General features: G+C 40.6%; 1 protein-coding gene across 2 annotated transcripts in view; it reads right to left on the bottom strand.

Annotated features, from left to right (window-relative positions):
• The window catches only part of LOC101613057 (contactin-associated protein-like 5), a 408,379-nt gene that overhangs the window by 21,201 nt on the left and 374,322 nt on the right, over nt 1-12,856 (bottom strand). For both annotated transcript variants that reach the window (XM_045151145.1, XM_045151146.1), the window contains one exon: nt 7,536-7,623. In XM_045151145.1, the coding sequence (XP_045007080.1) occupies nt 7,536-7,623 (88 nt within the window). The remainder of the gene's footprint in view (nt 1-7,535; nt 7,624-12,856) is intronic.

The following is a 12,856-nucleotide window of genomic DNA, read 5'->3' as shown; positions in this document are numbered from 1 at the left end:
TTAAAACTTCTAGAAGTTAAGTCCAAGGAAAGATTGATAGATGGCGGACCTGCTTTTCTGATGGATGCCCAGATGTCAACAGGAAGTTTCAGCACTAGAAACCCAGAGTCTGGCTTCTGAAAATCAGAATAAATAGAACGATGTGTGTGTGGGTCATATTAACATATTTATATATGCTCACATGATTATGCATCTAAAAAGTCCCAACACTGTGGTCAGCCATCCAGAGCTCTAGCAGAGCTGATGATGGGTTATCTGGCAGACTCAGGACCATATGAGCTGCTGTTTCCATTAGAATCCAAAGGCAGGGACAAAACTGACATTCTGAGACCTGTTTGTGAGCAGCTCTTGGATATCTTTCTTCTTTTTCAAGTCCTTGGCAGAGCCAATACCTTGAATCCTAAACTCCTTCAACCTGCTACCCATGAAATGAAACTAAGAACCTGAGTAACTTAAATCAGCAAAGTACTATGCAATAAGCCTTTCTGTCCCCATGTTCTAAGGATTCACAAAGTAATCAACACTAGTGAACCAAATCTTGTATAAGCTGCTGGCATGTCACCCCAATTTCCATGTTCTTTGCACTGTGTCAAAAAGGGATTAAATGAGGAAAGTCTAGGAATATCATACATGGCCATGATAATATATTTCAAATGAGAGTCAGAGCTCCCCAGCAGCCTAGTAACTGCACAGGTGATTGTGGGGAGCAAAGTCAAGCAAAACAACATTCATGGGAATCCAAAGTGTGTGGCCAGTATACACACAGATATGGCCAGTATACACACAGATATGGAATTCACTCCACTTAGTGAAACATCTAGGGGGAGCTTGGGACTTCATAGGCTAAATAAAAAGTATAATTTCATAAAACACCCATGTTTCTTTCATAACATTATCAAACACATGCTAATATTTGAACTGGGAGAGTCACCAAGTTCAATTTCCTTTTCATTACAAATTTAAATTCTGGATTTCTCAGAACCCAGAATTTCATTAATTTATGTCATCAAAGTTGTCTTGCCATCTCATTTTTATTCCTTTTTAAAAAATATTGTTAAATATGAATTGAAGTCTGCTTGGGCATTAGGAGTTTCAAAGTTCATATCATTTCCATATATCACAGTATCACAAAATGTTCAAAACTAGAATAAACTTCAAAGATCACCTGGCAGTACCTGACATTTGAAGTGGATGAATTCCCAGCCAAGAGAGTTTCAGCAGCTGCTCAGTAACACAGCTGAGTGCTGGAACATTCCTGCCTGTAGTTGTATTTTTCCCCCCAACCTTGTGACAAATAAAATGTCAGTGAGTCTTATACTGGCAAGAGACTGGGAATGATGCTAAATGACTATTCTTTTCCTAACTGATATTTGAGGCTTGGTAGGTTTGAGGCTTAATGTTGTCAACTTGACATGATCTAGAATCATCTAGTAGACAAGTCTCTGGGCATGTCTGTGAGGATTTTCTACATTGGGTCAATTGATGTGGGAAGACCCTTCCTGAATGTGGGGCATACCATTCCATAGACTGGGGTCTGGGACTGAGCAAAAAGGAGAATGAGAGCCAGAGCACCAGCATTCACTTTCTATTTGCTACTGTGGATGCAGTGTGACTAGCTGCCTCATACTTCTGCCACCATGCCTTCCCTACCATGACGGACCATATTTACTTGAACTGTAACAAGAAATGAACCTTCCATCTTTAGTTGTGTTTGTTAGGTATCTGTGACTACAGCAAGAGAAGTAACTAATGCAGTAATATAATGTGTGTTGTATGTGTGCTTAGGGTTTTAGGGAGGCAAATGTTAAAAAAAAATGAATGAACAGAATCAGAAGTCATCTTTGAGAATATCTTTGTATTATGAAAGAGGTGGGTGGGAATGTTTAAAGGACATATTATAATAGGATTGTTTTTCCTACTTGATTCTACTCAGTTAATCCTTGAGTGCTAATGTCTTTCCAAAGATACAAGTTCCATTAAACTATGAAACATATAATGCAAACCTGAGTTAGGGTGCTCAACTTTTCCAGCTTGCCTAGACCTGTATCAGGTTTAGGACCCAAGATCTAGATTTCTGGGAAGACCAGACTGGATTCCTAATATGTACGCTAACACCAGTGAAATGAATGCAGGCATTTCCCTTCTGCACAGATAATAGGCATTCAGTCGGAGATGAATTGTATGGAAAGATGCTCATGGAACACACATAGAGGAAAAGATCCGGGCTCTAGATAGGAGTAATAAGAAGAATATAGACTACAGACAGTAAGGCCACAGTCCTACCAGGGAAGCAGCTGCACATGCAAACAAGGAAGGCAGGCCAGGGAATGCTGAGAGAAACCAAGGAAGGAGGTCTCAGCACTGCTGGACTGAAGTGCAGATCGTCACTGTGAAGGTTTCAGGCAGAATTCCCTGCATGAGAGCTGACCTCCTCTTCTCTCATGGTTATTAGATTTCGCGAGTCTAGAAGCAGCTGAAGAGGATAGGAGAGCTGGCTTCAAGGTGCAGAGCAACTTCTCCACTCAGTAATGCATTGCACTATATGCCCTGAGTGAGAAGACATGGGTGCAGAATCACTTTGTTCCTCTGCAGCAATGGCTGTCTCCTGCTGCACTCTTTTTCCTTCCTATTGCTGCTTCCATCCCTGTCCTCCTTTCCCTGCTACCCATTTAACACTGAAATACACAAACCTTCTGGTTCCTCTCCTGTGACCTTAACCTGGCCTGCCCATTGTCCTTCCACAGTGTGTTTCCTCCCCACCAATCCTCTCTCTTCCATCCTACTAGTTATATTGAAGAGAAACTTTCAACAGTAGTTCTGACTATGAAAGTTTCTTCCCATGTCTTCTGTCCTCACAGGGAGGTCTAGACTCTATTGCAAAGCACTGGGTGGTGTCTGTAGCATCCTCTCCCAATCCGACTGTTCCTGTTTCCCTTGCCTCGCTCCATTCCCCTGTATGTTCAAGACCCTCTGAACATGGCATATTCACAGTTCTGCTCTCGCTGTCTTTGCCTTCCTAGTGTCTTATTTGGTTCACATTATTCCACCATCGATTGAGACTAATTCTATGCTTCAAGACCAAGGCCAAAACTAATCTTCTTCACTGGTTACAACAGCTAGAAATGCTACAATGGTTTCAATGACTCTTTCAAAACTCATGCTGAAATTTATTTTCCACTATAATAATGATACAAGATTATTAATAGATGACTATGTCATTAGACTTTGTGTTTGTGAGATCTTTGTTCCTGTCACAACATACTCAGAGCAACTAAAGCAGGTTTATTTAGCTTAGTTTCAGAGGTTCAAAAGCCTGGGGCTGGTGTCAACTCTGGTGAGGGTATGATCAGATTCATCATGTCACGATGGGTAGCAACAGCCAGAGCATATGAGAATGCAATCACAACTCCAACAAGGAACAGGACAGACAGCAGATAGACTAGGCTCTCAACAACTCTCCAAAGTAACCAGGATCCATAGGAAGATTCCTTCTAGAGCAGGGCACCCAGGAACTGCCCTGACCCCTCACTGGATCCCATTCCTTACAGATTCCATCTTCTAATACTGCCAAACTGAAGAACAAGCTTTTAGTGCCAGTGCCTGGCCCATTAGTTTTCTGACCTCATCCAAATAATAGTAGGCTTCATGGGTAAATTAATGATGCTATCACAAAAGTGGTTGAGTGGTCATGGGGTTGGGCTCTCTTGATAAAAGAAATGATTGGTCCAGTTTTCTTGTTTCTATCCTGCACATGCTCATTTCCCCTTCTCCCATGTCACAATGTCATCACAGGCTCACATGAAACACTAGAATTGCCTCTTAGATGTCTATTGCTTATATATCATAGTCTGTAATGTACTGCCACTCCAACAGCAAGCAAAAATAGAAAACTGGTTTCCATCTTGTGAGCCATGGGCACACTCAGACTGCATAGCATTTATCAGAACTACTCATTTCTTAGTAATAACTGTCATATTTCCATAGACACACATTTTGTCAGTTTGGTAACTATTGCAGTCAGATTATCGTTGCTGGTAGAAATAACCCGACCAAGAGCAGCTTGTGGGGGAAAAAAGGTTTATTTTGGCTTATAGACTCAAGGGGAAGCTTCATGATGGCAGGGTAACAGAGGGTGGACATCACCTCTTTGCCAAGATCAGGTGGATAACAGCAACAGGAGAATGTGCCAAACACTGGCAAGGGAAAACTGGCTATAATACCCATAAGCCTACTCCCAACAATACGCTGTGTCCAGGAGGTGTTAATTCCCAAATTGCCATCAGCCGGGGACTTAGCGTTCAAAACACCTAAGTTAATGGGGGACACCTGAATCAAACCACTACAATAACTAAGGCCATAGGGCCATACCTCTTTAAATTTTCTATACATTCACTTACTACCTTGCCATCATATTATAGGTGTTCAGGGGTATTCAGTGAGGGGCTTATTTAAAAATAATACTAAGGGAAATTTTGTTAAAAATCAATATTTATGCATGTTGATCTTGTATGTGAGGCACACCCTATACAATGATTATATTTTGTGACAGTATTTTAAAATCAGTGTGGTTAGAAAAGGGAAGATAAAGCATCTGTGCAAATCTTTGGGTTGATTACAGCAGGCAGTGGCACCTTTAAAGTAAACAATCTCAAACTAGAAATTTCATTGGTTGGATGATTGATATATTTATTGTCTCACTAGAAAACAAGTGATGACCCTTTAATAAGGAAAAGGCAGGGAGCTTCACAGTCTAGCCACAAGACCCTGCTTCTGTAGTGAGCACCACTCCACATTATAATTATGGAAATGAAAAATAATCTCATGTCCCAGTCTTGTCTGTCTTAGAAGTGAATGAGTGAGATGTTCCAAACAGCCATATGCTTCATGCTAGTTCAACACGCTTTATGACCCAGATGATGGTCCTGAAGGAGCATCCCTCAGAAATAAAGTCGTGGGGAAGCAGTGAGAACAGCCCTGCTGTAGCTTCTGACCCTCTCTCCTCTCCCAGGAATGCAGCTAGAGTTGTGTGTGTGCATGTGTGAGTGTGTGTGTGTGAAGTGTGACTGTGTTCATATGTGTATGAGCACATGTGTGTATATAAGTGTGTGTTATATGTGTATGCCCATGTTTGTGAAGGCAAAAAAAAAAAAAGGCATCCTTGGAAACCTTGGGTTCTCATTTGGTGTCTACTTTAATTTTTGAGACAAGGTCTCTGGTATAATGTAAAGTTCACTGCTTGAGCTAGACTACCTAGCTAGTAAACCCTTGGATTTTCCTGTCTCCATTTCCTCAGCACTGGAATTCTAGGTGCACATTGCCATGCCTAGTTTTTATGTGCATGCTGAGGATCCACTCTCAGGTCCTCATGCTTATGCAGCATTTGTATTTGGTACTGTGGCTTGAACTCAGGTAGTCATGCTTGTGACATAAGCACTTTGACAATTGAGCGTTATTTAGTCTATTTTGTATTTGTTTAATTATTACTCATATTCCTTGACTTTGTAAGAACTGTGTTGGGCTTATTAAGTAGTGACATTCAGAGGAATTAACATTAAAAATAAGAAGAGAGAGAGAACATATTTAGGAGAATCTGCATTTTAACAAGGTTATTTGATGCTGGAAAATTACTCACTTCATCTGAACGCAGAAATGGACATTCCTCAGAATCAAAGGAAATGTGACTTATATGTGTCTGAAAACATTTTTGTCCTCTGATGAGGGCATGTCCCTCTGATTGATGGGAAGTCAAACAGAGTTTGTAATTCCACAAGCAAAGCTTTCAAAAGGAAATAACAGCTTTGTAGTTTTGTGAAAGTTTTTTATGTGTTAGAGATTGAACCCTGGGCCTTCTGCATGACGGCTAGAGTACCATTGAGCCACACCCTTGGCCCGACTGTTGTTCTGATTTGTGTTCTCTAGTCCTGGTTTTATTCACTGTACTCTGCCAAAAGAGTGCATTAAACTTTATCATAAAATTAAAGCTATTATTTTAGTAGAATACTGAATTCAAGAATTATTAGATTGTTTTGGCAAGAGGGGCTTCTTACTGGTCTTCAGATTTAGGAGATAAATAGTCTTCAACATGGGAAACCATCATAATTCTGATTTTCAGCTACAGAAACAACGTTCTAAGTCATTAGGTAGGATTCACACTCAGAGCTTGCTGACAGAGTTGCTTTTTGATGCAGCTTGAATTGACCAGTCACTTGTCAACTTGATGGCTCAACTGAGACATATCTTTTGCTCTGAGGGCTGTTTGCTGTTGTAACTTCCAGAATACACTTGGCCCTAAAAAGCCACTTAGACATTAGAAAAATTCCTTTTCATCTTATATGGAGCTCTGCTAAAGAGGAAATTGAACAGTAATAGGATACCTTTTGGTCCATTAAGCTGAAAGTAGTTCTAATTATGCTTGTGAAAGAGCAGGGCTCCACAGTCCCTCTAGCTTAACTTCAAGCCTACAACATCTTCCTCAGCATGATAGTATTGCTGAGGGAAAATGCTGAATGCTCCCAGGCACCTTGGAGAGGGTGAGTCATGGCTGTCACTCTTAGAAAAACAGCAGAATTTTTTGCACATAAATGAAAGGTATATTGCTTGAAGTGCTCATTTGGAAAACTATAATTTCTTTTTGAATTTGTACACAGTTGGCCTCTTTATAAGATTCACATCTGGCAAGTCAATATTAAACCAAAGAAACAAAATTATAAAGTGCCAGAAGTAATCAGCGTTTTCTGCACTGGGCTGTGATTCAAAGTCACAAAGAATATGATAGACTCACAGGAAAAGTTGAGCCAGTAGAAAATAAGGAAGCAGACATTGGGCCAAGTATACTAGAAATCAGAAAATGAGAAAGGGCCTACACTTGCCAATGTGCAAAGCAGAGGCATTCAGCCTCAGTGTGAAATAAAAATTTAGCTGTATGCTATACATGAGATCATCTATGAGACCTAAAGGACCAAAAATGATTGAAAGGACAATAAAAGATAAACCAGCTAAATTTGAACCAAGGCAAATTTGTTATATCTCTTTTTGAGATATTTAAGATCATATATTCAATTCACCAAGGAGGCAAACAAATTTTCTTCTTCTAAGCACCTAATAAATATTCTCAAATAGAAACTGAAAATTCATAAACCTTCCAATATAAAAAGAAAAATAATCCACTATAATTTGAGATTTGAGTCTTCTTTCTATTGTTTATAAAATTAAGTCAATTTAGGTAAAAAAAAAAAAAGACTGATCATTTTATAAGTCAAAGAGAAATTTAAGTAAAAATTCATTTTTAAAATTGAGATATTTTACATTACATTTCCCCATTGGTTACTAACCAGTTAATAAAGTAGAAATGCATGACAGTCTGTACCCTTGCCTCCATGTGCCTTACTGTATTCTGCATCAGAGCCCTTGACTCTAGATGGTAGACATCACAGGGGAAATAGCTTCAGTCGCGAAGCATTGCACACACCCATGGAAATTAGTCATTCATTCATTTCAACAAGACACCTTAAAAGGTACAGACTAGAACAACAGACCTGTGACTTTGCCCAGGATGAGGGACCTTACAGTCCTGAACCTGACTTCTGGGGAGAAGTTATAGCTGAGCCGGAGTTGCTGGTTCATCTGTAGAAAAGCAGAGAAACCCCATCAGCCCAGGTCCTCAGACAGAGGGCATACAACTCTCCCATCTGCAAGCAGCTTGCAGTTTCACAGGGTACACCCTTCTTTGGGAGCCTCTGTCAATAGATATTAGAAAAGTCACACTAATTCATCACATAATGTACAAAAAATTGTCGTTTCTTCTTCCTTGTAAAATAAGGGCTTTCTTAAGCAGTTTGTCCCATGTGAAATCTTACATAGCTTTGGGAGGTATTAATCACCCCACTGAGAATTTTTTCCTTTTAACCAAGTTCTTTGCTGCAAACATATAAATAGTGGAAACCCGCTCTAGGTCTTGCTGTGCAGAATTCAATGGGAGCTGGCTGTGATCTCTTCTTCTGACCACCAATGTTCACTTTTCCTCCATAATGTTGACCTGGCTTCACTCAGGTTTGAACCGAAGGTTTTCCTAGTCATGAACTGCAGTTTGGTTGACACTTGAGGAGAGGTTAGGTAGACTCTTAACACCGCCATGGCTGGCTGACTACCCCACTTTGGAGGGCTGAGCAAAAGCCACTGCTGGTATTGGCTGGGACTTGATTTTGGGGGCAGTCATTTAGGAATCCCCTTTTGTCTCATCTACTGGTAGTGTCAGGTCCACTTTTTACTCCCCTTGTCTTCCTCCTTCCTGGGCTACTGTTTTGTACATCCCTACTGTATGCCACCCTGGTCAGATCCAGTAGCTCCTTCCTGGCTGAACTCGGAACATCCGTATGTTGCCATCCTGGGAAAGACTTCTCATTGCCTCATAGTTCACCTGCTAGAAGTAGAGGCAGACTTCAGTCCCATGGGCATGTGTCTGGCTTTTTACAGCTTAAGGAGAGGAGGTGAATCCTGGACTCATACCCATTGTTTTCTCCCGGCCCCTTCCACAACTTCCTTCTACATGCATCTGCTTAAGGTGACCTTCCTCAGGGACCTCTTAGTCCTGTGGTGGTTTCTCCTATGATGATAGTCATAGTTTGTGATCCATGGTACATGATTATAAGCTATATTACTATTTTATGAATTAACTCACACTATAATGACCTATTGAACAATGCTATATATGTGATATGATACTATTGCATACTTCCAAAACAATATCTCCCTAGAATACTATGACAACAGTTGTCCTGGTGATATAGATAGAGAGACTGAGGCCACAGAGATAAATAACTTGGTCTATCCACACATTATTATAAGAGCAGCACTCCATTATCATGTAGTCTGCCCACAACATGGCATGATGTATGTATTACCTGTCATACCTCAGTAGATATTTCAGTAACTTGTAAATAACACTTTATGTTTCCATTTACAAATACCCAGAGTAAATACTCAACACACATCTGAGTATCTGATAGGGGGAAGATACTCTTCCAGGGCTCTATGAGTCTTTCACTCCAGAAGGCTTCTATAGGTAGGCTAGCGGAATCTTCTCTCCAATCTCATCATAACTTTTTCTATACTAACCTTGGCACAGGATGTCAAGAGATCACACTGGAACCTAAAAACAAGCCAGTTCCCTGTTGGCTCAGGCTCACAGTGCTGTAAAATGCTATGTGAGCTGCTGGGGGATAATTGCTACCAATATCATGAATAAGCACAGGATCCTGCAAACTATGAAATTGACCAGCTGACAAAATGTCCACACTTGTGCAATAGTGGCACTCAGCCTAAGGTAGTAATCAACAGTTCTCTGAGTAGATATGAGGCCTGCTAGGTGGGAGAGAACTCATTCCTGCTACTTAGAACCAAGTCAGAATACCATGGATAAGAAGGTCATACATTCCAGAGAGAAGTTTCTACTGGCCTCTGACCAAGAGGAGCGGCTATACCCAGTCAAAAGTCTCTTGTAGGTTTATCCCCTTTAATCCATGCTGTTCTCACTCTTGGCTGGAGAATCTGCATCATTTTACAGAATGCAGTGAAAGCTGGGGAGAACCAAGATTCATCAATATGACAAGCAAAGATAGTTGGCTGCTTAGCAGGAGATGACCCACCCCCTTCACACCTGCAGAACCCACAAGACAGAGGAACTAATAATCTAAAAATGAGTGCTTCCCTCACTGCTATCCTTAGAACCAGCTCCAGGGAGATGAGGACACTAAAATGCTTCAAAGCATTGTACAGCTTAAATGCCTCAAAGCAGAAATTCAGAGATCGCAGAAAGCTTCCTCCTAAAGTAGCCACATAACACACCCACCAAAACTTAGGGAAAACTATAGAAGACTGCCAGAGCCACAGGGTGGGAAGGAGTACTATGAGACATTGCACCTCCACAGACTGGCTGCTCTTCTTAAATTTATTTAAGCCAAAATCTGTAATGAGGAACAGTAAACTGAATTAAACCCTTCCTCCCTTAAACTAGTTTTTAAAAGGTATTTTGTCTAAGAAACAGGAATGTAACAGATATAGCCATGTAGGAGAGATTGGAACCAAGATGAAGATGGGCCAATGACAGGAGGAACTGCACCTGGAACAGAAATTCCTAGTTATACATATCTTTTGCTTTTGATTTCAATGTAAACTTTATGTGAAGACCCAAACTATGAACTTAGGGGGTCACTGAGCCTCTACCCAATGTGGGCACATTGGATAAATCTTATTCCTCTACTTTTTTTTTAAAATTTTTATTTATTTATTTGAGAGCGACAGACACAGAGAGAAAGACAGATAGAGGGAGAGACAGAGAATGGGCGCGCCAGGGCTTCCAGCCTCTGCAAACGAACTCCAGAAGTGTGCACCCCCTTGTGCATCTGGCTAACGTGGGACCTGGGGAACCGAGCCTCCAACCAGGGTCCTTAGGCTTCACAGGCAAGCGCTTAACCGCTAAGCCATCTCTCCAGCCCTTCTTCTACTTTTCACTATTGTCTGTTTAGTTGTCCTATTGAAGAAAGGCTGCCAGGGTCTAGGCTCTGACCCCAATAGGCTCTGATAATAAGTGGTCACCTGTACAGTAGGATAGGATCAAGTGCTTCATATCCTCCTTGAACAATTAAACAAATACATAAGACAAAAGCAAAATAAAGGAGAGAACATCTCAAACATTTGCTTTATAAGACTTCATTGTCACTGATATGGGCTATGCAAGTATTGGGGTGGCTAGTAGGAAATGCATTGTGTGTGTGTGTGTGTGTGTGTGTGTGTGTGTGTGTGTGTTCCTCTTCTACATGTTTTAACATTTAGAATTATCTTCCCCTTTAATTATAATTGATGAGGCTATAAGAATTACAACCATCATAAACTTTTGAGCCTTCAGTGTATCTAAAATTTTGCGGTGTGGTTCAAAGAAAGTCAGCCAGTCTTAGAACCTAGAATACTCTGTAACTGTATTGTATTGTTAACTGGATGGAATGAGGGAGAATGGTGAAAAATAATAAAAACAACCAATATTTTTGAGCCTGTACCAGATGATTAGTTTGTGTTTTGTCTTTCTTCTAGTATTTGCCAGAACTCTTAGCCTACTTACATTTATCTTCCTATATATTTCTATAGACAGATGGGTATAGATATATAAAGAAATCAAAAATAAGAAATCAAAAATTAGAAATATGAGTAACTTGCCTATGATTTCATGGTATAAGTGACATCATATGCCTTCACATCCAAGTTGCATTTTTCTAGATGCTTCACTCAGGCTCAGCTTCTTTATCTTTCAAAGACGAAATTAACCAATTGGTTTCCAGGAAATGTCTGGTCATAGCTTTATAGCTTAGTGTTTTGTGGGCATTGGGTTAACCTAGTTTTATAATAAGATAGAGAGAGAGAGGAAGGGAGAGAGAGAGAGAGAGAATGGGCATGCCAGGGCCTCCAGCCACTGAAAATGAACGCCAGATGCATGTGCTCCTTTGTGCATCTGGCTTATGTGGGTCCTGGGGAGTCTAACCTGGGTCCTTTGTCTTTGCAGGCAAGCTCCTTAATGACTAAGCCAGCTCTCTATCCTTCAATGTATTTTTTATAACAACACTGAAGTTCATCATAGATCATTTGAAGTGTGCAAAATCTGAGCCTTTTAAAAATTACTTGTTGATTTCAACTTTCCCAAATCATTGCTAAGATTTCCTGCTCCTGATGGCCCAGGTCCCAAAGAATCCTTCCTATGGTCACAAAGAGCACATAGAAGGGGAAAGAGCAAGTTGGGGTGCAGGGTTATGGGGAAACTCAGAGCCTTTGGGATCATGCTTGGGCTGGCTCAGTGCAGTGAAAACTCTTTCTCTTCTCTCTAGTAGGTGTGAGTTGTGCCTGAGATAATCTCCACAGAGCCAGGGTGGACAGGGGGTATAGAAGTGACCAGTTTTTTTTTCTTCTGCTTGTACTCAATAGATGTTCTAAAAGGGAGACAAAAGAAGAAGAAGAGGAGGAGGAAGAGGGTGAGAAGTATATTAGGTGAGGGGGCAGGAGTGTCAGAGAGGCAATTGTGCTGTCTTCCTGTGTCAACAAATTTATTTAAGCCTAAAAAGCAAAAACTATCTGCCTCTAGCTTTTTCCTGCTTTCTTCAGCACTTTTAAGTTTTCATCCAGTAGGTTCTTACTATTGACTGTAAATTGATTGGTGGAAATTATTTAGCAGGAGAAGAGGAAGACATACATCTAATGGCTCTCTCAGTGTCCTATTCATCACTCTTATTTATGGAGGGGTGAGGAAATAAAAAGATGGAGAGACAGTCAGTTATGTGTGCAATGTATACCCAAGCACAGCCCAGCTTTTCCATTAAGAACTCAGTCTACAGATAGACAAAAAGACACCACTCCCATGCCTTCCATTACTCAGCATTGCTCCACACAGAGCAAGCTCAAAAAGGTCCCAACCTACTTACTTAAGGAGTCAATGAAACAGGCAGATCATTAAATTCTGATAACTTGGGAATACTCTGCATCATGTATTTGAGAAATATTATTTAATGTCTATCTAATATGGATAACTAATACCCACTCTTAACTTCTGCCATATCCTACCTCCCAAGTGTTCCTTGACTCTACAGATTCAATTCCCATGCTACCTTTTAAAACCTTCCCTCTATGCTTCCCCATATGGCACTGTTCAAGGCCCCATGACCTCTTCCTGGCTAGCCTTGCCTTGTCCCATATTACTTCTGAATGCTTTTCTAACTTGTGATATAGCAAGCTTGTGAAAGTGAGATTCTAGCCATGCTATCCCCAAACCTAAAAACTATTGTTTTATATCTTCTCCAAAGGTCATTTCAATCTTCTT

The sequence above is a fragment of the Jaculus jaculus genome, chromosome 5 (genome assembly GCF_020740685.1).
Source record: "Jaculus jaculus isolate mJacJac1 chromosome 5, mJacJac1.mat.Y.cur, whole genome shotgun sequence".
NCBI classification, from domain to species: Eukaryota; Metazoa; Chordata; class Mammalia; order Rodentia; family Dipodidae; genus Jaculus; species Jaculus jaculus.
The sequence above is the reverse complement of the archived record's forward strand: the minus strand, read 5'-3'. Positions and strand labels throughout refer to the sequence as shown.